The 27,887-nt window shown below is 39.9% G+C and overlaps 1 protein-coding gene across 1 annotated transcript; it reads right to left on the bottom strand.

Moving 5' to 3' along the window:
* Positions 1-870: 870 nt before the first annotated feature.
* SINHCAF (SIN3-HDAC complex associated factor) lies at positions 871-27,887 on the bottom strand. Its single transcript, XM_053716258.1, has 5 exons — positions 27,760-27,887; positions 22,699-22,798; positions 22,481-22,610; positions 4,655-4,802; positions 871-1,403 (listed from the first exon to the last, which is right to left on the bottom strand). The coding sequence occupies exons 1-5, from the start codon at positions 27,885-27,887 to the stop codon at positions 1,256-1,258; spliced, it is 654 nt and encodes a 217-aa protein (XP_053572233.1). The 3' UTR covers positions 871-1,255.

The following is a 27,887-nucleotide window of genomic DNA, read 5'->3' as shown; positions in this document are numbered from 1 at the left end:
GAATTGTGGGTGTGGTGAGGGGTGTATTTATAGGCATTTTGAGATTTGGGAAACTTTGCCCCTCCTGGTAGGAATGTATATCCCATACGTCACTAGCTCATGGACTCTTGCTAATTACATGAAAGAAATATATATATACTGATATAACACAACCCCCCCCCCTTTACTGCAGTGTCTCCCCAAGTTTTTATGGAAGTTGTGACAAATTCTTCAGTAACCCTGTGAAGACTATGAAAGGTAAAATAAATAATAATTAATACATAATCACTCCAACATCCAAAAATCGCCTTGTCCAGAGTGAAGGACACTGGGATATTCCATTAAAAAGGACAAAAACTATTTTAATTAATGAAAATAAAACATTGTATTTTACTGTTAAATGTGCATGTACCACACTTTCTAGATAAGTTTTACCCTACTATGTAATACACAAGCAGTGCACAAACTAACTTACAGCTAACTCTAATTGGCCAGAATCAAGGGATATATGATTAAACACATTCACTAGGGGTTAAGTGGTTTAGTCTGGCTTGCAAAACCCTGTGCACTGCGCTAAGGGTATTTTTAAATAATTTTGTAATTAGATCTTTTACAATCCAGTGCAGAATTGTAGATCCATCATACTAATATATAAAGTGACCTTAATAAAATGCCTAATATAAAATGGCACCGCAGGATTCCACAGAATAATTTATGGGTTAATCTTTTGATAAGACACTGCACCCAGTCAGAGCCTGGTCTGTTAATACGAACACAAGTTAAACCAGGTACCTGCTGAAAGGAATGGCCCCTGCTTCAGAGCAATATATCCTGCTCACTTTGCAGAAAACCCCCCCAGACAGATAACTGTAAGGTAGTACACATCAGTATAGATTAGACAATTAGACCACAGGAAATGTGCCCATCAGGACCATTCTAGTAATACAGTATACGTACTTGATTATCTTTCTTTGTACAACGTATAAGTGATGCACGAAGGGGATACATATTCACATGTTAAATATATACTACACATATCTTATGTACAATTCAGGTGCCAAAGCTTCTCTACTTGAGGCGTAAAAAAGGTAACAATATAGCACCGGACTGCTGTGTCATGTTAAATAAATTCCTATTTACAATATAAAAAAAACTGGCAGAGTTTATATACACATTAAAAAAAAAAAAGTTGTGGATTTCTCAAGCACCAAATTATTAAGAGTTCTTTGGCAGCAGGAAAGGGAGAACCCTTTGCCTTAGATCTGGGAGATGGTCACTATAATGTTGGTCTCGTTGCTTGGGCGAGTTGTGCTTCTGGTTGAGAATTTTCAGTTTTCTTGCGGCAACACGGATTGAAAAGTTTAGCGTCAATAATAATCTCTCCATGAAGGCCTTCATAAACAATGCCACAGCACACCTTCTGTCTAAAGAAAGAATACAAAACAAAGAAATAAAAACTACTGTATTAGTCAAAAAGTACCAAAACAATAAACAAATAATAGTAATAAAATTATATATACATACACACACAGTGGGACAAAAAAGTATTTAGTCAGCCACCAATTGTGCAAGTTCTCCCACTTAAGAAGATGAGAGAGGCCAGTAATTTTCATCATAGGTATACCTCAACTATGAGAGACAAAATGTGGAAACAAATCCAGACAATCACATTGTCTGATTTGGAAATAATTTATTTGCATATTATGGTGGAAAATAAGTACTTGGTCACCTACAAACAAGCAAAATTTCTGGCTCTCACAGACCTGTATCTTCTTCAAGAGGCTCCTCTGTCCTCCACTCATTACCTGTATTAATGTTACCTGTTTGAACTTGTTATCAGTATAAAAGACACCTGTCCACAACTTCAAACAGTCACACTCCAAACTCCACTATGGTGAAGACCAAAGAGCTGTCGAAGGACACCAGAAATAAAATTGTAGACCTGCACCAGGCTGGGAAGACTGAATCTGCAATAGGTAAGCAGCTTGGTGTGAAGAAATCAACTGTGGGAGCAATAATTAGAAAATGGAAGACATACAAGACTACTGATAACCTCCCTCGATCTGGGGCTCCACACATGATCATTTTGACCCCACGGGGTGAGAGCTTAAGAACGGTGAGCAAACATCCCAGAACCACACGGGGGGACCTAGTGAATGACCTGCAGAGAGCTGGGACCAACGTAACAAAGGCTACCATCAGTAACACACTACGCCGCCAGGGACTCATATCCTGCAGTGCCAGACGTGTCCCCCTACTTAAACCAGTACATGTCCGGGCCCATCTGAAGTATGCTAGAGAGCATTTGGATGATCCAGAAGCGGATTGGGAGAATGTCATATGGTCAGATGAAACCAAAGTAGAACTGTTTGGTAGAAACACAACTTGTCGTGTTTGGAGGAGAGGGAATGCCGAGTTGCAACCGAAGAACACCATACCTACTGTGAAGCATGGGTGTGGCAACATCATGCTTTGGGGCTGTTTCTCTGCAAAGGGAACAGGACGACTGATCCGTGTACATGAAAGAATGAATGGGGCCATGTATTGTGAGATTTTGAGTGCAAACCTCCTTTCATCAGCAAGGGCATTGAAGATGAAACATGGCTGAGTCTTTCAGCATGACAATGATCCAAAACACACCGCCCGTGCAACGAAGGAGTGGCTTCGTAAGAAGCATTTCAAGGTCCTGGAGTGGCCTAGCCAGTCTCTAGATCTCAACCCCATAGAAAACCTTTGGAGGGAGTTGAAAGTCTGTGTTGCCCAGCGACAGCCCCAAAACATCACTGCTCTAGAGGAGATCTGCATGCAGGAATGGGCCAACATACCAGCAACAGTGTGTGACAACCTTGTGAAGACTTACAGAAAACGTTTGACTTATGTCATTGCCAACAAAGGATATATAACAAAGTATTGAGATGAACTTTTGATATTGACCAAATACTTATTTTCCACCATGATATGCAAATAAATTATTTCCAAATCAGACAATGTGATTGTCTGGATTTGTTTCCACATTTTGTCTCTCATAGTTGAGGTATACCTATGATGAAAATTACAGGCCTCTCTCATCTTCTTAAATGGGAGAACTTGCACAATTGGTGGCTGACTAAATACTTTATCCAATTTTTTTTTTATGTCATGATTCGGATAGAGCAGGCAATTTTAAGCAACTTTCTAATTTACTCCTATTATCAATTTTTCTTCATTCTCTTACTATCTTTATTTTTAGCACCCAGGTGCTGAAACAAAAACGGGCTGGCTCCTAAGCTTAAATTCCTGCTTTTCAAATAAAGATACCAAGAGAATAGGGCTGCAACTAACGATTATTTTCATAATCGATCGGCAGATTATTTTTTCGATTAATCGACTAATCGGATAAACAGAGAATCAATAATAGTTTTCTATGTTTTAAATAAAATCCACATAATGAGTGTTACAAATATAAACTTCAGACTAAAACTTTACATTAACACAACTGTTTCTTCAATTTGTAAGCAGCAGAGCACATTTTTATAATTAAACAAAACAAAACCACAAACTGTTTGAAAAGAGGTAGAACTAGAAAGAGTTAGACTATCCCTGTTAATAACATTCTGTTATTCACTCTTTCAGAAACTTTGCATTGAAATGCAAAAATCTCAACATGTCCACATGCTTCTGGCTAAGGCTGGTTCTCTGTTTGCAGCTATATTTCCTGCAGCAGAGAAAAGGCTGTTGAGGTGTATAAGTAGGGTTTTGCCAATTTCACCAAAGTGGGATATTTATCTTTGTTAGCTCTTCACCAATGCTAAATGTTTTCTACCTTGGCAAGGGGCCTCTCAATAAAGTAACCATTGACTTCATTCTAACATAAAAATATCTTGAATATCTATATGCAATGGTAAATAACCAGCTATAAGCTTAGGGGAAATATCTAGTCCGCTCTAAAAATAACGAATATATACTTATAAAGGTTGAATCTGGTACATATTATCACAATTTATTAAAAATATAAAAAAAAAAAAAAAAAAATCAAAAAGCGCTAAGGACTGTATATCAATAACAGGACAAAGCCTTACACATGTATTTATACAGTACATATAATCAGCAATAGCAAGCAATACGCTAATAATTGTGCAAACAGATAATAGTGCACGTCAATTTAAATAACTCCCATCAATCTAGGGGCTAGGTATAAATAACAAGCTCAGCACTATATCAAAGTTTAGTTCCAAATCACCTGATTTAATATAAACAATCCAAATGATGACTACTATATCTGGGTTGCACATAAGCCAGGGGTAGTTGTAAACGTATACTGTCCTGAAAAAGTGAAAAGTAGACGTCTGTTGACGTCCTTTAGGCTAAGGACATAACCATAAAACACAATACCATGTGCAGGAGTTCATTGGAGTGAAGCAGCTGGTGTTGTGCACAGACCAACTAATTGCAAACCAACTAATCTATTAATCGATTATGAGATTCGTTGACAACTATTTTCATAATCGATTATTATTGATTATGACGATTAGTTGTTGCAGCTCTACAATAGAACAAAGTCAATTTGATACTAGGAGTAAATTAGAAAGTTGCTTACAAATACATGCTCTGTCTGAATCATGAAAGAACACATTTGGGTTTCATATCCCTTTAATAAATAAATTGATAATATTTCTGATCTAAAGTGGATCCTCACCTTGTCCAATAGGTGGGATCGAGGCAGGAGAAGAATGAGCTTCTCTTGGGGGCAGATCTGACTTCAGTATCAGTGTCCGTATCGGAAGGATTGCTGCAGGTCGTGGAATATGCTGGGGACATACTTGAAGAGCTCTGAGCATCAGAAACTGAAGAGAGAAAAGGAGTCACTGCATAAACTGCAACATTCTGCCATGGTCTCTAATACGCCATGCAAACAAAATACATTGCTATTCATTACCCGCTCGTAAAAGCAATAATTTGCCTGTAAAATCAATAGAGCTGCACCTATATTGGGAATCTTAAATGAATGGGCCACAAACCACATACAATGTACTTTATTACAAATTAACTCCTTAATGACCAGACTCTTTTTCAATTTTCTTACCCTTAAGGACCAGGGCTATTTTTACATTTCTGCGGTGTCTGTTTAGCTGTCATTTTCCTCTTACTCATTTACTGTACCCACAAATTATATATCGTTTTTCTCGCCATTAAATGGACTTTCTAAAGATACCAATAATTTTCCTCATATCATATCATACAATTTACTATAAAAAAAAAACTTAAAAAAAAAAAAACACACACTTTTTCTAATTTTGACCCCGAAAATCTGCTACACATCTACAACCAACAAAAAACTCCCATGCTAAATAATTTCTAAATTTTGCCCTGAGTTTAGAAATACCCAATGTTTACATGTTCTTTGCAAGTTATAAGGCAACAAGTAGCATGTTGCCATTTCCAAACCATCCCCCCCCCCCCAAAATTAGCGATAGTTACATTGGAACACTGATATCTGTCAGGAATCCCTGAAAATCCCTTGACATGTATATATATATATATTTTTTTTGTAGACAACCCAAACTATTGATCTAGGCCCATTTTGGTATATTTCATGCCACCATTTCACCGCCAAATGCGATTAAAAAAAAAAAGAAAAATTGTTAATTTTTTCACAAACTTTAGGTTTCTCACTGAAATTATTTACAAACAGCTTGTGCAATTATGGCACAAATGGTTGTAAATGCTTCTCTGGGATCCCCTTTGTTCAGAAATAGAAGATATTTATGGCTTTGGTATTACTTTTTGGTAATTAGAAGGCCGCTAAATGCCGCTGCGCACCACACTTGTATCATGCCCAGCAGTTAAGGGGTTAATTTTAGCTTTAGTGTAGAGATCAGCCTCCCACCTGACACATCCCACCCTGACCCCCCCTCAAACAGCTCTTTTCCCTCCCCCACAAGTGTCACCGCCATCTTAAAGTGAATGTAAATTTTTTTTTTTTTTTTTTTTTTTTTTATAGTAACTTTTTATTTTGTTTTAAAAACATAAGTAACAATTGGGGACACGCAGGTCCCCTGCTCTAATAGGTACAAACAAGGTATTTGGACACGCAGGTCCGAAATAGATGAACACACATACTGAAAAGATGCAATTAATAAGGCCTATGAGCACCCTGGAAAGGGAAAACATGAGATAAATGTTCCCTTAAGCACATACATGAATAGCATTATATGGAACCATAATTCCCCATCCAAGGAACACACAAGTTAGGTCTAGTCAATGAGGAAGCTTATACTTCTGTGATATCAAAGGGTTTGCGGCGAAAATAGTTCGCCTAATTTGAGCCCTGGAGTGGGCTCTGTATGTGGGGGGGGGGGGGGGGGGGGGGGGGTGAACGTGCGCAAAATATCTACTGTAAGTAAACATAGAGGCGATTAGCCATTGCACAATATAATAAATTAAACAAAGTGTAGAGTGGTCTGGGCTTAATATAAATGTCATAACTTTCTTTATGGTATAATATGATATAATATATCGGGCCCTAGACTCTTATGGGTTACATGAAACTAGTCACCTGCAGGACTGAAAACCCTCCTATCATGCTATGGGGTCTAGTTACACATCCTCACCAGATTGAGTAGTTAAGGCTTGCATATATCCTGTGGGAGTAAGTTATCTCATAGACAATACATCAAAACAGGATACCTGTATTAGTGAAATGCAATTCCCCTCATAACATCTCGCTATATAAGAAGAATTTATATCAATTGATCTTAGGTTGCCACCTTCAAGGTTTTAAGCTTCCTTTATGTGTACTCCCTCAAGGCCCTGGCCACTGGTCCAGAAGGAAAAACACAAATTATGAAAGGATAGTCTTGAACAATAATGAAATAATAATGATACACATAAGCACAGTAGTAGATTGCAATTGTCCCTGCCAGGGGCCCCCTCTAACCCCCAGCCAGGACAGACACAAAAAATGGCTTGTCATTATCATTAGAGGCCTCATATCAGTGACCCAAGATCAATATAATTGTAAGGTAGCTGCTAGGACAGCTGTTTCCCGGACACTTATGTAGATGTCTCTCCTGAGGCTCCCCACTAACCCCCAGGTGAGGTATAAAGTCAAGATGTCCGCAGCCACTATTATATTAACACTCAGCAAGCTATATGGAGAAGGCAACAGTAAGTTAAATTAACATTGAAGTCCCACAGCATAAATATCATACATTAAGGTAGTGGGATGTCCCAGGCTATAGAGTTGAGTATGAGATAAGCCTAGTGTTAGACCCTTGATATAAGAGAGCCATAACATGCAACATATATTATTAGTGTGTATACATTGTGAAATAGAGCCAAAATAAAACACTCACTGTGGATATAGGAGTTTTCTGACCCATCCTCTAACACACAATTGCAATGTAAATGCAAGCAGACTCATCTCTAACTGTGTCTAGTTGTGAGCTGCATATAGAAAAGTAGATGTGTCTGTAGAAGGCGTCACAATAAATGTATAACCAGGAATATTGGAGCAGACCCAAGCAATACAGGAAGCCAAGCGTGTACAAAATGTGCCATGCATAGAGCATAATTAAACCTCTACTCCCCTCCGGTGGCAGAAAATGGTAATTACATCTTTCAACAGAAAATATACATTTAAATCTAAATTCTGCCGTGCAGTGAATTTTTATACAAATGACTCAAATTATTGAGGTCAAAGGAGCTTAAGAATGTGGATCAACTGTGTATATATATGTGAGAAAAGCCTTCAGGGGACAGTTGTCATATTTAGCCAGGTCACATAAGTGGACAATCACTGTTGTAAGTCCGATTTCTGCCATGCCATTATTAATACACATTCTCCCCCTCCTCCTGAACAAATTGAGAGCAATTCAATCGGTCCTATAGTGTAACATGCAAACGTATGCTAGGCACATAAGTAATATAGAAAACAAAGCATTGGTATGTAGATCATTTGGAACACATAATAGGATTGGCTACATCTCACTAAAGTACCACTGCGTAATATTCAAAAGTAAAGATACTGGTAGTATTGAAACACATGTGTTCCTAGTAGGAATTAGAATGAACAGGGAGTAAAAACATCAATATATATTAAAGTCGCAGCTAAATAGTTCCCCAATGAGTATTGTTGACTTTTTCACACCAAACATAAAATAAAAGTAAAGTCTCAGAGTCCTTGCTCTTCAAACAGAATCAGTTGAAGGGACACAGATAAGATCGTTCTCCTCATTGTCCTCCTATGAAATAATCTGTCCCATTACCCCACACCAACCGTAGGCAGCAAAGAGAGAGAGAGAGCAGCAAAGACACTTCTACAAGCTGAGGCCCTTCCACTATGTTTAGCCACCAACATATTGCGGGAGCATGTCCTGTCTCAGCCAGGATAACATGGTCAGCAGAAATGGAGCCTGTATTCAAGTCAGTTCCCACCACATTGTCAGAAGTCAGCTCACTGATCGATATTGAAGGGACCTTTAGAACTGCTCCGGTGCAACTCAGCCACATGTCACAATCAGTAAAGGGAATTGGTCCTATCTCCACACGATGCGGACCATCTACAGCTGACTGTCTCCCTTCCATATTCAAAGTGCTATACTCACAAGTCACTTCAGGTAAAGGTGAAGCAGGCAGAAACAAATCCTGTGCAGGAACAGCAGTCTCACTCTCACCAACTCTTGTTTCAGCGCTGTCCACGATGTTTGAGGGCCTGAACCCAGCGAGACCCAGGGTCTGGTAAAGCAGTGTCTCCATTCTGAGAGAATGGCGATGCAAGACATTGCGCAGATCAGCTTCCCAGGTATCAATTGCGGCAGCAGATCTTAGAGTAGGAGGCATTATTGGCTGTCTTAATGGCTTGAGAGTCACTGTATAGGATTATAGATCTCTGGAAAGACAGCAACCACGTGGCCCATCTGCCGCACGTAGATAGAGTAGATTAGCTTGAAATTAACTGCTAAGTTGCGGTATCTTGCTTCATGTAGTTTCTTGAGGGTACTATAGGACAGATCTTATGACTTTTACATCAAAATTTTTGTAGTAAATCCCATATTAGGCATAATGAAGTCAGGAGCTCCACTAAAACATGACCAGTCACTTTGGCTTCAGGCTCCGCCCCCCCCGTGAATGTAAATTTTGATGTTTAAGTGCCGGTTTGTAAAAATTCAATTAAAAACAGGGGCACTTTAATTCATCAAAATTTACATTTCACTCCTGTTGTGAAAAAATATAAATAAAACACCTTTTAATCTTCACAGCAGCTCCAGCTTCCTCCGGTAGTCGCAAGCCATTTCTGATGTCAGAAATGATGGATAGGTCATCCTCCAATCACAGCTTCCCCCCCTGGGGGAATCAGTGTCTGATTCAACGCTGTGATTGGATGAAGCCGGATTCCTCATTTTAGACCCAGATAGAGGCTTTGCAACGGGTGGAGGAAGCTGGAGCTGCTGTGAAGTTTTTTTTCACAACAGGAGTGAAATGTAAATTTTGATGAATTAAAGTGCCCCTGTTTTTAATCGAATTTTTAAAAAAACAGAATTTATGTTTACCTGATAAATTACTTTCTCCAACGGTGTGTCCGGTCCACGGCGTCATCCTTACTTGTGGGATATTCTCTTCCCCAACAGGAAATGGCAAAGAGCCCAGCAAAACTGGTCACATGATCCCTCCTAGGCTCCGCCTTCCCCAGTCATTCGACCGACGTAAAGGAGGAATATTTGCATAGGAGAAATCATATGATACCGTGGTGACTGTAGTTAGAGAAAATAAATCATCAGACCTGATTAAAAAACCAGGGCGGGCCGTGGACCAGACACACCGTTGGAGAAAGTAATTTATCAGGTAAACATAAATTCTGTTTTCTCCAACATAGGTGTGTCCGGTCCACGGCGTCATCCTTACTTGTGGGAACCAATACCAAAGCTTTAGGACACGGATGATGGGAGGGAGCAAATCAGGTCACCTAGATGGAAGGCACCACGGCTTGCAAAACCTTTCTCCCAAAAATAGCCTCAGAAGAAGCAAAAGTATCAAATTTGTAAAATTTGGTAAAAGTGTGCAGTGAAGACCAAGTCGCTGCCTTACATATCTGATCAACAGAAGCCTCGTTCTTGAAGGCCCATGTGGAAGCCACGGCCCTAGTGGAATGAGCTGTGATTCTTTCAGGAGGCTGCCGTCCGGCAGTCTCATAAGCCAATCTGATGATGCTTTTAAGCCAAAAAGATAGAGAGGTAGAAGTTGCCTTTTGACCTCTCCTTTTACCAGAATAAACAACAAACAAGGAAGATGTTTGTCTGAAATCCTTTGTAGCCTCTAAATAGAATTTTAGAGCACGAACTACATCCAAATTGTGTAATAAACGTTCCTTCTTTGAAACTGGATTCGGACACAAAGAAGGCACGACTATCTCCTGGTTAATATTTTTGTTAGAAACAACTTTCGGAAGAAAACCAGGTTTAGTACGCAAAACCACCTTATCTGCATGGAACACCAGATAAGGAGGAGAACACTGCAGAGCAGATAACTCTGAAACTCTTCTAGCAGAAGAAATTGCAACCAAAAACAAAACTTTCCAAGATAATAACTTGATATCAACGGAATGTAGGGGTTCAAACGGAACCCCCTGAAGAACTGAAAGAACTAAATTGAGACTCCAAGGAGGAGTCAAAGGTTTGTAAACAGGCTTGATTCTAACCAGAGCCTGAACAAAAGCTTGAACATCTGGCACCGCCGCCAGCTTTTTGTGAAGTAAAACAGATAAAGCAGAAATCTGTCCCTTCAAATAACTTGCAGATAATCCTTTCTCCAAACCTTCTTGAAGAAAGGATAGAATCTTAGGAATTTTTATCTTGTTCCATGGGAATCCTTTAGATTCACACCAACAGATATATTTTTCCATATTTTATGGTAGATTTTTCTAGTTACAGGCTTTCTAGCCTGAACAAGAGTATCAATGACAGAATCTGAGAACCCTCGCTTTGATAAAATCAAGCGTTCAATCTCCAAGCAGTCAGTTGGAGTGAGGCCAGATTCGGATGTTCGAACGGACCTTGAACAAGAAGGTCCTGTCTCAAAGGTAGCTTCCACGGTGGAGCCGATGACATATTCACCAGATCTGCATACCAAGTCCTGCGTGGCCACGCAGGAGCTATCAAGATCACCGATACCCTCTCCTGTTTGATCCTGGCTACCAGCCTGGGAATGAGAGGAAACGGTGGGAACACATAAGCTAGGTTGAAGCTCCAAGGTGCTACTAGTGCATCCACTAGAGTCGCCTTGGGATCCCTGGATCTGGACCCGTAGCAAGGAACCTTGAAGTTCTGACGAGACGCCATCAGATCCATGTCTGGAATGCCCCACAATTGAATTATTTGGGCAAAGATTTCCGGATGGAGTTCCCACTCCCCCGGATGAAATGTCTGACGACTCAGAAAATCCGCTTCCCAATTTTCCACTCCTGGGATGTGGATTGCAGACAAGTGGCAGGAGTGAGTCTCCGCCCATTGAATTATTCTGGTCACTTCTTCCATCGCCAGGGAACTCCTTGTTCCCCCCTGATGGTTGATATACGCAACAGTCGTCATGTTGTCTGATTGAAACCGTATGAATTTGGCCTTTGCTAGCTGAGGCCAAGCCTTGAGAGCATTGAATATCGCTCTCAGTTCCAGAATATTTATCGGGAGAAGAGATTCTTCCCGAGACCAAAGACCCTGAGCTTTCAGGGGTTCCCAGACCGCGCCCCAGCCCACCAGACTGGCGTCGGTCGTGACAATGACCCACTCTGGTCTGCGGAAGCTCATCCCTTGTGACAGGTTGTCCAGGGACAGCCACCAACGGAGTGAATCTCTGGTCCTCTGATCTACTTGTATCGTCGGAGACAAGTCTGTATAATCCCCATTCCACTGACTGAGCATGCACAGTTGTAATGGTCTTAGATGAATTCCCGCAAAAGGAACCATGTCCATTGCCGCGACCATCAAACCTATTACTTCCATGCACTGCGCTATGGAAGGAAGAAGAACAGAATGAAGTACTTGACAAGAGCTTAGAAGTTTTGATTTTCTGGCCTCTGTCAGAAAAATCCTCATTTCTAAGGAGTCTATTATTGTTCCCAAGAAGGGAACTCTTGTTGACGGAGATAGAGAACTTTTTTCTACGTTCACTTTCCACCCGTGAGATCTGAGAAAGGCCAGGACAATGTCCGTATGAGCCTTTGCTTGTGGTAGGGACGACGCTTGAATCAGTATGTCGTCCAAGTAAGGTACTACTGCAATGCCCCTTGGTCTTAGCACCGCTAGAAGGGACCCTAGTACCTTTGTGAAAATTCTTGGAGCAGTGGCTAATCCGAATGGAAGTGCCACAAATTGGTAATGCTTGTCCAGAAAGGCGAACCTTAGGAACCGATGATGTTCCTTGTGGATAGGAATATGTAGATACGCATCCTTTAAATCCACCGTGGTCATGAATTGACCTTCCTGGATGGTAGGAAGAATTGTCCGAATGGTTTCCATTTTGAACGATGGAACCTTGAGAAATTTGTTTAGGATCTTGAGATCTAAGATTGGTCTGAATGTTCCCTCTTTTTTGGGAACTATGAACAGATTGGAGTAGAATCCCATCCCTTGTTCTCCTAATGGAACAGGATGAATCACTCCCATTTTTAACAGGTCTTCTACACAATGTAAGAATGCCTGTCTTTTTATGTGGTCTGAAGACAATTGAGACCTGTGGAACCTTCCCCTTGGGGGTAGCTCCTTGAATTCCAGAAGATAACCTTGGGAGACTATTTCTAGCGCCCAAGGATCCAGAACATCTCTTGCCCAAGCCTGAGCGAAGAGAGAAAGTCTGCCCCCCACCAGATCCGGTCCCGGATCGGGGGCCAACATCTCATGCTGTCTTGGTAGCAGTGGCAGGTTTCTTGGCCTGCTTACCTTTGTTCCAGCCTTGCATTGGCCTCCAGGCTGGCTTGGTTTGAGAAGTATTACCCTCTTGCTTAGAGGATGTAGAACTTGCGGCTGGTCCGTTTCTGCGAAAGGGACGAAAATTTGGTTTATTTTTAGCCTTAAAAGACCTATCCTGAGGAAGGGCGTGGCCCTTACCCCCAGTGATATCTGAAATAATCTCTTTCAAGTCAGGGCCAAACAGCGTTTTCCCCTTGAAAGGTATGTTAAGCAATTTGTTCTTGGAGGACGCATCCGCTGACCAAGACTTTAGCCAAAGCGCTCTGCGCGCCACAATAGCAAACCCTGAATTTTTCGCCGCTAATCTAGCTAATTGCAAAGTGGCGTCTAAGGTAAAAGAGTTAGCCAACTTAAGTGCTTGAACTCTGCCCATAACCTCCTCATAAGAGGATGCTTGATTGAGCGACTTTTCTAGTTCCTCGAACCAGAAACACGCTGCTGTAGTGACAGGAACAATGCATGAAATTGGTTGTAGAAGGTAACCTTGCTGAACAAACATCTTTTTAAGCAAACCCTCTAATTTTTTGTCCATAGGATCTTTAAAAGCACAACTATCTTCTATAGGGATAGTGGTGCGTTTGTTTAGAGTAGAAACCGCCCCCTCGACCTTGGGGACTGTCTGCCATAAGTCCTTCCTGGGGTCGACCATAGGAAATAATTTCTTAAATATAGGGGGAGGGACAAAAGGTATGCCGGGCCTTTCCCATTCTTTATTTACAATGTCCGCCACCCGCTTGGGTATAGGAAAAGCTTCGGGGGGCACCGGGACCTCTAGGAACCTGTCCATTTTACATAATTTCTCTGGAATGACCAAATTGTCACAATCATCCAGAGTAGATAACACCTCCTTAAGCAGAGCGCGGAGATGTTCCAATTTAAATTTAAATGTAATAACATCAGGTTCAGCTTGTTGAGAAATTTTTCCTGAATCTGAAATTTCTCCCTCAGACAAAACCTCCCTAGCCCCTTCAGACTGGTGTAAGGGCATGTCAGAACCATTATCATCAGCGTCCTCATGCTCTTCAGTATCTAAAACAGAGCTGTCGCGCTTTCGCTGATAAGTGGGCATTTTGGCTAAAATGTTTTTAATAGAATTATCCATTACAGCCGTTAATTGTTGCATAGTAAGGAGGATTGGGGCACTAGATGTACTAGGGGCCTCCTGAGTGGGCAAGACTGGTGTAGACATAGAAGGGGATGATGCAGTACCATGCTTACTCCCCTCACTTAAGGAATCGTTTTGGGCAACATTATTATCAGTGGTATCATTGTCCCTACTTTGTTTGTCACATTTATCACATATATTTAAATGGATAGGAACCTTGGCTTCCGAACATACAGAACATCGTCTATCTGATAGTTCAGACATGTTAATAGGCATAAACTTGGTAACAAAGCACAAAAAACGTTTTAAAATAAAACCGTTACTGTCTCTTTAAATTTTAAGCTGAACACACTTTTTTACTGAACATACGCAAAAGTATGAAGGAAATGTTCAAAATTCACCAAAATTTCACCACAGTGTCATAAAGCCTTAAAAGTATTGCACACCAAATTTGAAAGCTTTAACTCTAAAAATAACGGAACCGGAGCCGTTTTTACATTTAACCCCTATACAGTCCCTGGTATCTGCTTTGCTGAGACCCAACCAAGCCCAGAGGGGAATACGATACCAAATGAAGCCTTCAATAAGCTTTTTCAGTGGATCTGAGCTCCTCACACATGCATCTGCATGCCTTGCTTCTCAAAAACAACTGCGCATTACTGGCGCGAAAATGAGGCTCTGCCTATGACTAGAAAAGGCCCCCAGTGAAAAAGGTGTCCAATACAGTGCCTGTCCGTTTTTTTAAACAATTTGCCAAGATTAAAATAACTCTCCTAAGTTATAAACCATTAAACATGCTTATATAGTAATCGTTTTGGCCCAGAAAAATGTCTACCAGTCTTTAAAGCCCTTGTGAAGCCCTTGTATTCTTATATTGAAAATTAAGAAAATGGCTTACCGGATCCCATAGGGAAAATGACAGCATCCAGCATTACCAAGTCTTGTTAGAAATGTGTCATACCTCAAGCAGCCAAAGTCTGCTCACTGTTTCCCCCAACTGAAGTTAATTCCTCTCAACAGTCCTGTGTGGAAACAGCCATCGATTTTAGTAACGGTTGCTAAAATCATTTTCCTCTTACAAACAGAAATCTTCATCTCTTTTCTGTTTCAGAGTAAATAGTACATACCAGCACTATTTTAAAATAACAAACTCTTGATAGAAGAATAAAAACTACATTTAAACACCAAAAAACTGAGCCATCTCCGTGGAGATGTTGCCTGTGCAACGGCAAAGAGAATGACTGGGGAAGGCGGAGCCTAGGAGGGATCATGTGACAAGCTTTGCTGGGCTCTTTGCCATTTCCTGTTGGGGAAGAGAATATCCCACAAGTAAGGATGACGCCGTGGACCGGACACACCTATGTTGGAGAAATGGGGACTTTAGCATCAAAATTTACATTCATTTTAAGAACTGTCAGAAAGTCTGCTAGTATAAAAATAAAGGTGTTTAATATATAAATTATATATATATATATATATATATATATATATATATATATATATATATATATATATATATATATATATATATATATATTTTATATGAAGTGTAGGATCCCCCATTACCCCCCAACCTCCATGATCCCCCCCCAAACAGCTCTCTAAGCCTTCCCCCTCGATCCATTGGCCGCCATCTTAGGTACTGGAAGCTGTCTGTCAGTACCCAGTTAACTAAAAAAACAGGGCATTTTCTGTAGTGTAGCTGCCCCCCTAAATACCCTACCCCCTCCCAGATCCCTTTCCAAAAAAATGTTTCTCCCTCCTTAAGCTTAACGTTGATGGCCGTGTGCGTTCCCTCCCAAGCCCCGCCCCCTCACAAGCTCCCGGACACTAAGGAACAGAAAGTTGCGCCATTGATGGGTTGCCCACCCGCCTCCCTGCAATGGCTCCCACCCACCGCTGGCCATGCAGATTGGGCCACAGAGTTGATCTCTCTGCATCAGATGCTTAAAAAAACAGAATTTATGTTTACCTGATAAATTACTTTCTCCAACGGTGTGTCCGGTCCACGGCGTCATCCTTACTTGTGGGATATTCTCTTCCCCAACAGGAAATGGCAAAGAGCCCAGCAAAGCTGGTCACATGATCCCTCCTAGGCTCCGCCTACCCCAGTCATTCGACCGACGTAAAGGAGGAATATTTGCATAGGAGAAACCATATGATACCGTGGTGACTGTAGTTAAAGAAAATAAATTATCAGACCTGATTAAAAAACCAGGGCGGGCCGTGGACCGGACACACCGTTGGAGAAAGTAATTTATCAGGTAAACATAAATTCTGTTTTCTCCAACATAGGTGTGTCCGGTCCACGGTGTCATCCTTACTTGTGGGAACCAATACCAAAGCTTTAGGACACGGATGAAGGGAGGGAGCAAATCAGGTCACCTAAATGGAAGGCACCACGGCTTGCAAAACCTTTCTCCCAAAAATAGCCTCAGAAGAAGCAAAAGTATCAAACTTGTAAAATTTGGTAAAAGTGTGCAGTGAAGACCAAGTCGCTGCCCTACATATCTGATCAACAGAAGCCTCGTTCTTGAAGGCCCATGTGGAAGCCACAGCCCTAGTGGAATGAGCTGTGATTCTTTCAGGAGGCTGCCGTCCGGCAGTCTCATAAGCCAATCTGATGATGCTTTTAATCCAAAAAGAGAGAGAGGTAGAAGTTGCTTTTTGACCTCTCCTTTTACCAGAATAAACAACAAACAAGGAAGATGTTTGTCTAAAATCCTTTGTAGCATCTAAATAGAATTTTAGAGCGCGAACAACATCCAAATTGTGCAACAAACGTTCCTTCTTTGAAACTGGATTCGGACACAAAGAAGGCACGACTATCTCCTGGTTAATGTTTTTGTTAGAAACAACTTTCGGAAGAAAACCAGGTTTAGTACGTAAAACCACCTTATCTGCATGGAACACCAGATAAGGAGGAGAACACTGCAGAGCAGATAATTCTGAAACTCTTCTAGCAGAAGAAATTGCAACCAAAAACAAAACTTTCCAAGATAATAACTTAATATCAACGGAATGTAAGGGTTCAAACGGAACCCCCTGAAGAACTGAAAGAACTAAGTTGAGACTCCAAGGAGGAGTCAAAGGTTTGTAAACAGGCTTGATTCTAACCAGAGCCTGAACAAAGGCTTGAACATCTGGCACAGCTGCCAGCTTTTTGTGAAGTAACACAGATAAGGCAGAAATCTGTCCCTTCAAGGAACTTGCAGATAATCCTTTCTCCAATCCTTCTTGAAGAAAGGATAGAATCTTAGGAATTTTTACCTTGTCCCAAGGGAATCCTTTAGATTCACACCAACAGATATATTTTTTCCATATTTTGTGGTAAATTTTTCTAGTTACAGGCTTTCTGGCCTGAACAAGAGTATCAATAACAGAATCTGAGAACCCTCGCTTTGATAACATCAAGCGTTCAATCTCCAAGCAGTCAGTTGGAGTGAGGCCAGATTCGGATGTTCGAACGGACCTTGAACAAGAAGGTCTCGTCTCAAAGGTAGCTTCCATGGTGGAGCCGATGACATATTCACCAGATCTGCATACCAAGTCCTGCGTGGCCACGCAGGAGCTATCAAGATCACCGATGCCCTCTCCTGATTGATCCTGGCTACCAGCCTGGGGATGAGAGGAAACGGCGGGAATACATATCTATCTGGTAGTTCAGACATGTTAAACAGGCATAAACTTGATAACAAAGTACAAAAAACGTTTTAAAATAAAACCGTTACTGTCACTTTAAATTTTAAACTGAACACACTTTATTACTGCAATTGCGAAAAAGTATGAAGGAATTGTTCAAAATTCACCAAAATTTCACCACAGTGTCTTAAAGCCTTAAAAGTATTGCACACCAAATTTGGAAGCTTTAACCCTTAAAATAACGGAACCGGAGCCGTTTTTATCTTTAACCCCTTCCCTTTACAGTCCCTGGTATCTGCTTTGCTGAGACCCAACCAAGCCCAAAGGGGAATACGATACCAAATGACGTTCAGAAAGTCTTTTCTATGTATCAGAGCTCCTCACACATGCGACTGCATGTCATGCTTCTCAAAAACAAGTGCGCAATACCGGCGCGAAAATGAGACTCTGCCTATGATTAGGGAAAGCCCCTAGAGAATCAGGTGTCCAAAACAGTGCCTGCCGATATTATTTTACGAAATACCCAGATTAAAATGATTCCTCAAGGCTAAATATGTTTATATATGAATCGATTTAGCCCAGAAAATGTCTACAGTCTTAAAAAGCCCTTGTGAAGCCCTTATTTACTGTCTGTAATAAAAATGGCTTACCGGATCCCATAGGGAAAATGACAGCTTCCAGCATTACATCGTCTTGTTAGAATGTGTCATACCTCAAGCAGCAAAAGTCTGCTCACTGTTCCCCCAACTGAAGTTAATTCCTCTCAACAGTCCTGTGTGGAAACAGCCATCGATTTTAGTAACGGTTGCTAAAATCATTTTCCTCTTACAAACAGAAATCTTCATCTCTTTTCTGTTTCAGAGTAAATAGTACATACCAGCACTATTTTAAAATAACAAACTCTTGATTGAATAATAAAAACTACAGTTAAACACTAAAAAACTCTAAGCCATCTCCGTGGAGATGTTGCCTGTACAACGGCAAAGAGAATGACTGGGGTAGGCGGAGCCTAGGAGGGATCATGTGACCAGCTTTGCTGGGCTCTTTGCCATTTCCTGTTGGGGAAGAGAATATCCCACAAGTAAGGATGACGCCGTGGACCGGACACACCTATGTTGGAGAAAAGGTTATTGCAGGATGCCTCAATATCAAGGCATCACTGCAATAACCTGATAGCGGCTGGAAGCGATCACGATCGCTTCAAGCGCTTAACAGTGAGGACATGCAGGGTACGTCCTTGGTCATTAAGTGACCGTTTTTGTAGGACGTACCCTGTACATCCTTGGTCGTTAAGGGGTTAAAGACTCTAGCAAAAAAAACAACAGGATTTTGTTGAAACATAAGAGGTTAAACATTCATTTAAACTATCTGACTTTGCAAGTTGCAGCCACCATCTATACTAAAAATATAAATACTTTAATATTCACTATAGAAAGGTTACGTAAACAAGAGACAGCAAGCAGCAACCATGTTCCCAGTGGGGGTGGAAGAGACAGGTACAAAAATAAACATAAATGCGCAGTGTCCCATACATTTTATACTCTGCAACTAATATAAACAAGTTATTGGGAATATATCAAGGGGAAACCTATTTTAAATTACAATGTCCCTTTATGGTATAAAAATCCCTAAGATGCACAAAATAGAGAGTTAAAGGGACAATAAATAAAAAAAATTAAGCTTGCCATTTAAACAAAACATTTCAATGTACTTCTGTTATCACATTTGGTTCATTCTCTTGGTATCAAGTGTTGAAGAGTAAACCTAGATATGCTCAGGAGTGTGCATGTGACATGTGCTAAAGTATAACATTGCTATAAACATTTTTTTAAGGCACATGCCTGCTCCTGAGCCTTACTCTTCTATAAAAGAACAAGAACAAGAGACTGAAGCAAATGTCTTTGTAATAAAACTGAGAAGGTTTGTAAATAGCATGTAATTGATTTAAACTGTACTATAATAAAGCAAACATCCCAGACGAGGTCAGCTTGCCACAGACATGACAGTGTTCCTGCAGCACTTGCTGTAGAGTAGACCATATTAGCACAACTAAGGTCAAGCAACAGACTGAGTCAAGCACAATAAAGTCAAAACCCGTGAAATGAAGTTATATGAAGTTCTTGTGCTCCATCTAGTGGTTGAAAAGTAATAGTGCACTATATGGTGCTCAACAGATTGATTAGATCAGAGCTTTCCAAACTTTTAATGTTGGTGACACACTTTTTAGATCTACACCATTTCACGACACAGTAATTTAGTTGTACTAGCAAACAGGAGGTTAAACTAACTTGTTTTAAGAGATATGGACACAAGCATAAAATATATAATAACTAAATGTTTTTACAAGTAACAGTATGTATGTACAAGAATTAAAAAAAGTTTAATAACACCAATATCTACTTACTATTTTAATGGGATGTATGAGGTTGATGGGATGAACACAATTTCTGAATATTTGGTGGAATATTAGATAAAGATACTTGCATTTCATCATCAAGCATTTTAAGCTTCCACTTTCTATCCATATATCAAGATCAGGAGCAGCAATGCACTACTGGGAGCTAGTTGCAAACAAATCCCACTGACTTCTGACTTCAGCTCAGCGTTTAAGGTGCCGCCCTCAGAACTCGGTGAGTCCGATTGACTACTGCCCGCACTGCAAACACACTGCTGTCCCACTCACTGACTACACATGCAGTCACGAGCCAATTAAGGAGACTACACGTGCAGTCAGGAGCCAATGTGCCGCCAATGGGAATAGTTTCAGTTCCCACTGAGCGGCGCCAATAGGGTGAGATGATCTGTGTCCCCCTAGGTATCAATCACGTGTCAACCATGTGATATGCGTAGCAGGCAGGCAGGCGGAAAGTCAGAAACCAAAAAAAAATTGTGCTGAAGCAGGGACACACCTACACACTGCTGCCGACACACTAGTGTGTCCCGACACACAGTTTGGAAAGCACTGGATTAGATGATCGTAATGTGAAGCAAAAAATATATTCCTACACACATACATATAATTTATATTGTGCTTCTGTAAATTAATGGAAGCCACCATATTGGAGAAATGTTTTACCTCTTTATCTATTATTTTCTGCGGAAAACAAGGACAAATATAAAACAGGCAAAAAGCCAAATGTGTGTGTGAGATAGGAATAAAGGGACAGTCTACTTTAAAGGTTTTATTTTATTTTTTTAAAGATAGATAATCCCTTTATGCCCATTCCCCAGTTTTGTATAACCCACACAGTTAGATTAATACACTTTTTACCTCTGTTATTACCTTGTATCTGAGCCTCTGCAGATTGCCCCTTTATCTCAGTGCTACTTACATTTCAGCCAATCAGTGTTCAGGCTCATGCATAACACCATAGGAGTGAGCACACTTATTAATATTACACACCTGAACTAGCAATGCCCTAGCTGTGTAAAGTTAATAAAATGTACTTCAAAGGCTTAGAAATTTGCATATGAGCCTACCTAGGTTTAGCCTTAAACAAAGAACAACAAGAGAACGAAAGTTGTTTAAAATTGTATGCCCTATCTGAATCATGAACCTTTAATTTTAACTTTACTGTCCCTTTTAAAAAGGTACAGTCAACACTAAAATTGTTATAGTTTAAAAAGATAAATACCTTTACTATTCTAGGAATAATATCTAAACCTCTAAATGTCTGCCCGTTTCTAAACCCTTTACAGAGAGCCTCTTATCACAAGCTTTTGTATTAGCTTTTCACAACAGGAGACTGCAAGTTCATGTGGGAGATATATATATATATATATATATCTATCCATCTATCTATATCTAACACATTGTGCTCACGCCCCAGAGGTAAAAAGCATATTAATATAACTGTTCGCTGTGCAGAACTGGGGAATGGGGAATAAAAGGGATTATCTATCTTTTTAAACATTTTTTTTTTAATAAACTGTCCATTTAAGAAACCAACAGGGTTTCCACACTCATTCTTTATTGCCTGTTTTAGATTTGTCCCTAATTGTTCTCAGAAGAGGTAAAGGTGGAAAACCCCAGCATGGTGTCGCTCGTTACTTTATAGAAACTAAACCAATACATCTACATACTATTTGCAGGATAATCTTTATTTTGAATGCATCATTATATCTAGCATATATTTACTGTTTAATAGATTATGGTTACTACTATAGAGAACCAATAAGCTACAACATAGGTGCACAATACCATGATACATTATGAAGGGGTTAAAGTGTATTGTGCATGAATAGTCAGATGTAGGTCACCTTGTAAAAAAGGGGGTGTTCAGGATGAGTCAGGAGATGTCTAAACCTGCCGCCCCAGCCTACCATATTACTTTAAAGGGATGCAAAGCTCAACATTTTTTGTCATGACTCAGATAGAACATACAATTTAAAACAACTTTGCAGTTTACGCCTATTTCCATATTTTCTTATCATTTGCAGAAATGCAGGAAGGCAAGCTCAGGAGTGTGCACGTGTCTGCAGCACTATATAGCAGCATTTTTGCAATATGTTATCCATTAGCAAGAGCACTATATGGCAGCACCATTTCCTGCCATATAGTGCTGCAGACATGTACTCGCTACCTATCTAGATATCTCTTCAGCAAAGCAAATTTGATAATAGAAGTAAACTGGAAACTTTTTTTAAATTGTATTCTCTACCTGAATCATGAAAGATTGGGTTTCACCTCCCTATAACATTAACCCTTTTCCCTGTTTGTCAGTCCTTACAGGGTTAAACATTCTATACAGAGCGACATTTCATCCTTATGAGATTATTATTAGACACCGCAGAGCAAACAGTTGTAACTTACAGTGACCTGTAGTTTTCTTCTTTAGATTTGCTGCCTTTTCATTCTTCTTTCTCCGAGAAGCGAGGGATTTTATCTTTCTTGGTTTCATCTTCAAAGCTTTTAAGTTGTGACCTCCACGAGCATCCACTACCTGCAAATGCAGAGAGGCGGTAGTTAGCACAGATAGCTCAGAGGCAGGGCGGTGGAGTTAGTGGCGGCAGGTAAAATGAACTACTTACGTGATTCCAGTTCTTGTTGGAGCCAAAAGGAAGTTTCTTCCACCTTTTCACCAGCAGGACACATGCATTGCAGATATCGCCGGAGCGGCTCTCATGTAACCTAATTGAAATACATAAAAGTTTGGATTTTGGAATATTTACATCATTACAATTGGGACAGGGCATGAAACCAGGTGTAAACACCAATATCTTATGTCATTTAGGCAATATTTACTTATAATGCAGATTATATTTTTAACTAAAGGTAGTTTTATATTGTTTAATACTTTAGTGAATAGCAATTTTTTTTTTTTTTTTTATATTAGTGAAAAAGTTTAAAATTTGGCATTCCGGATTTGGGTACCTGTATATAAAATGAAGTAAATAGATACAGTATATGAAGACATAGGAGGTCCATATTCAGTCCAAGAACAGCACTCAGGATTGGATTTAACGCCAAACTACTGAGCTAACTCGTTGTTTCCATCTACACATAACATTTCAGAGCTTTTACTGTGAGGTACACTCAAATCATAACTTGGTTTTCAGTGAGTAGGCAAATCCCTTTTAGAAAGTAATGTCAGTCTAACAATCTGTTTTATATACTGCTCATTGTAAAGAGCAGTCATTATTGCCATGGATCTAACCGGTTTCTCCTCATCATTCTGGTCTCCTCATACCCATTATCCAACTGCCACAGCCTCGCGCCAAATCTTTAGCCATAAGTAGATAAGCAAATGAAGCTTCCATAGCTATTAATTTCCTGCTTACAAAGCATACGGCAGTGGCAGCCTGATGTACTGTGACTACTTGTTTAACATGAAGATCTGGAGAAAGACAGAAGCAACCAGACGGCCAGAGACGGGGAGAAGGTTGTGCAAAGGGTTATGCTCTGATGGACAGCAAAGTATCTCTCAGTACGGCAGGCTTAAAGTGAATGTAAAGTTTAATGAGAAAGTGCCCAGTTTTTAAAAATACTCTTAAAAACAGGGGCACTTTCATTCATTAAACTTTACATTTAAGCGTCTTTTTTCAAAATACTTATCTATTTATGAAACCAGACCGGCGATCTTCCGCCTGCCGCTCCTGCTGTACTTAGCATATCAATGACGAATCCGGCTTCCTCCAATTGTTCAGTGGCCTCACAACATGGATGCCTTGGGATGCAGGCAATGATTGGAGGAAGCGGATTTGTCATTGCTGTGCCAAGTACAGCAGGAGCTGTGGACGGAGGACCCCCAGGCTGTTTTCATAAATAAAACGGTATTTTTAAAGAGTATGTTTAAAAAACGAGCACTTTCTCATTAAACTTTACATTCACTTTAAGGGGTTATAATTTAGTATCACTGATAAATGAGTTTTGTTTTTACTGTCAGGCAAGGGGTTAGTTATAGGTGTGTGGGACAGGTAGAAAACTGTAAATAAAAAATAATTTTGCTATTTATTTTTAACCCCTTAACGACTGAGGACGTGCAGGGTACGTCCTCAGAAAAAAGGCAGTTAACACCTGAGAACGTACCCTGCACGTCCTCAGTGTGGAAAGCAGCTGGAAGCGATCCTGCTCGCTTCAAGGTGCTTTCCGGTTATTGCAGTGATGCCTCGATATGGAGGCATCCTGCAATAACCTTTGTAAGCCATCCGGTGCAGAGAGAGCCACTCTGTGGCCCTCTCTGCACCGGAGATCGGTGGCTTACTGCGTTGGTGGGTGGGAGCCGGCCGTCGATGGCCCTGGCGATGTGAAGGGGGGCGGGATCGTAGGCGGGGGTGCGCGCGTGTGCACGGGAGAGTGGGGACGGGCGCGTGCACGGGGAGGGAGCGGGTGGGAACCGCTACACTACAGAAAATGCTAAAATAAAAAATGTTAAAAAAAATGTAAAAAATGTCACACAAAAAAAAATGATCAGCAAAGTGGTGGGGGTTTGTCTGTGTGGGGGGGGGGGGGAAGCTACACTACAGAAAAATAAAAACAATAAAAAAAAGCACTTTTTATTGCAAACTGGGTACTGGCAGACAGCTGCCAGTACCCAAGATGGCCCCCAATAAGGCAGAGGGGAGGGTTAGAGAGCGGTTTTGGGGGGGGGATCCTACACAGTAGCATATGTAAATATGCTAACAATTTTTTTTATTTTTTTTTTAAAACCCTTTTATTTTAGTACTGGCAGACTTTCTGCCGGTACTTAAGATGGCGGGGACAATTGTGGGGTGGGGGAGGGAAGGGAGCTGTTTGGGAGGGATCAGGGGGTGGGATGTGTCAGATGGGAGGCTGATCTCTACACTAAAGCTAAAATTAACCCTGCAAGCGTCCTACAAACTCCCTAATTAACCCCTTCACTGCTAGCCATAATACACGTGTGAGGCGCAGCAGGATTTAGCGGCCTTCTAATTACCAGAAAGTAACTCCAAAGTCATATATGTCTGCTATTTCTGAACAAAGGGGATCCCAGACAAGCATTTACAACCATTTGTGCCATAATTGCACAAGCTGTTTGTAAATGATTTCAGTGAGAAACCTAAAATTGTGAAAAATTTTATGTTTTTTTTAATTTGATCGCATTTGGCGGTGAAATGGTGGCATGAAATATACCAAAATGTGCCTAGATCAATACTTGGGGTTGTCTACTACACTAAAGCTAAAATTAACCCTACAAGCTCCCTAAAAGCTCCCTAATTAACCCCTTAACTGCTGGGCATAATACACTTGTGGTGCGCAGTGGCATTTAGCGGCCTTCTAATTACCAAAAAGCAACGCCAAAGCCATATATGTTTGCTATTTCTGAACAAAGGGGATCCCAGAGAAGAATTTACAACCATTTATGCCATAATTGCACAAGTTGTTTGTAAATAGTTTCAGTGAGAAATCGAAAGTTTGTGAAAAAATGTGTGAAAAAGTGAACAATTTTTTGTATTTGATCACATTTGGCGGTGAAATGGTGGCATGAAATATACCAAAATGGGCCTAGATGAATACTTTGGGATGTCTACTAAAAAAAAAATATATACATGATATATACATGTCAATGGATATTCAGGGATTCCTGAAAGATATCAGTGTTCTAATGTAACTAGCGCTAATTTTGGAAAAAAATGGTTTGGAAATAGCAAAGTGCTACTTGTATTTATGGCCCTATAACTTGCAAAAAAAGCAAAGAACTTGTAAACATTGGGTATTTCTAAACACAGGACAAAATTTAGAAACTATGTAGCATGGGTGTTTTTTGGTGGTTTTAGATATGTAACAGATTTTGGGGGTCAAAGTTAGAAAAAGTGTGTTTTTTAACATTTTTCCTCATATTTTATCATTTTTTTTTATAGTAAATTATAAGATATGATGAAAATAATGGTATCTTTAGAAAGTCCATTTAATGGCAAGAAAAACGGTATATAATATGTGTGGGTACAGTAAATGAGTAAGAGGAAAATTACAGCTAAACACAAACACCGCAGAAATGTAAAAATAGCCTTGGTCCCAAACGGACAGAAAATGAAAAAGTGCTGTGGTCATTAAGGGGTTAATAGCGAACATCTGGCTCCTCTTAATTGTTCAGAAATGTGGCAATCCTTATTCAGAAACACCAGAAAACAGCCTGAAGGTGATTGTGGTATCAGCATGCACCTTTTAACCATACAATGATTGCATTGGGTGTGGCTCTCACTTGTGCATTAGACACTTTACAGTCACTTAAAGGGACACTGAGCATGCAATTTTAAGCAACTTTCTAATTTACTCCTATTATCAAATTGTCTTCATTCTCCTGGTATCTTTATTTGAAAAGCAAGAATGTAAGTTTAGATGCCAGCCCATTTTTGCCGATTGGTGGATTAATTCACCCACCAATAAACAAGTGTTGTCCAGTGTCCTGAACCAAAAACTGGCTGGCTCCCAGTGTTAATTTCGTCAACTAAAAAGAGTATAAAACTAAAGAAATTCTGATGACTAAAATGGCATTTTAGTCAAAAAAGACTGACTAAAACTAAATCAAAATTTGCTGACAAAAACATTTTATGCAAGTTGTTATAATCAATCCATATCTAATTACTGCTCTTTTGTAAAATTTACAAAACTTAATTTTATTACATTTTAAGATATGTTATATACCACAACAGTTAAATCTGTATTGCATGATAAAACCTTAATACCATAAATAAAAACAGGTTAATGAACCTTTACTCCAGGAGTATATAATGAGTTTGGAAGTTCTAGAGCAGTGCTAATATTGTTGCCAATTTTTTTTTTAATCTGAACAATCAATTGATTCTTCCTATAGAAATAAGCACAACCCACGAGTATGGGTTTAAGTTATGCTCTGCCTGTGCTAGCTGCAGAAACTTTTTGTTGTGTTGAGTTACTTGATACTTGTTTTAATTATTCACAGAGAACTGTTAAAGTTTTTATATTGGGTAATATGTGCAATGGCATTACAGTCAATACAGTTTAGTTTTTTTATCATTTAAAGTTGCACTTCTCTTTGTTTATGGAACTTATAAATTTGCCGTCAAAATTAAAGGGACACTGAACCCAATTTTTTTCTCTCATTCAGATAGAGCATGCATTTTTAAGCAACTTTCTAATTTACTTCTATTATCAATTATTTTGTTCTCTTGCTATCTTTATTTGAAAAAAGGCATCTAAGCTAAGGAGCCAGCAAATTTTTGGTTCAGAACCATGGACAGTACTTGTTTATTGGTGCTGTCCAATCAGCAAGGACAACCCAGTTTGTTCACCAAAAATGGGCTGGCATCAAAACTTACATTCTTACTTTTCAAATAAAGATACCACGAGAACGAAGAAAATTTGATAATAGGAGTTAATTAGAAAGTTGCTTAAAATTGCATGCTCTATCTGAATCACGAAAGAAAAAAAATTTGGGTTCAGTGTCCCTTTAACACTGCTGGCTCCTTAACTTAGATGCCTTCTTTTTCAAATAAATATAGCAAGAGAACGAAGAAAATTTCATAATAGGAGTAAATTAGAAAGTCGCTTAAAATTGCATGCTCTGAGTCATGAAAGAAAAGAAATTTGGGTTCAGTGTCCCTTTAATATAATAAAAAAGCATTATGTTTTGTTTAAAAGAAGAAACGTACCCAAAACAGTTGATGAAGTCCCCTTCATATCGTTTGCTGTCGGTGAAGCGAGAGCTAGAGGATTTGGTTTTACAGATGCAGCACCCCTTTGTGCTCCGATACGTCTTTGGCTTGTAAAACCCAATCAT

This window comes from Bombina bombina, chromosome 6 (genome assembly GCF_027579735.1).
Source record: "Bombina bombina isolate aBomBom1 chromosome 6, aBomBom1.pri, whole genome shotgun sequence".
NCBI lineage: Eukaryota > Metazoa > Chordata > Amphibia > Anura > Bombinatoridae > Bombina > Bombina bombina.
This window is presented reverse-complemented; position numbering and strand designations above follow the sequence as displayed.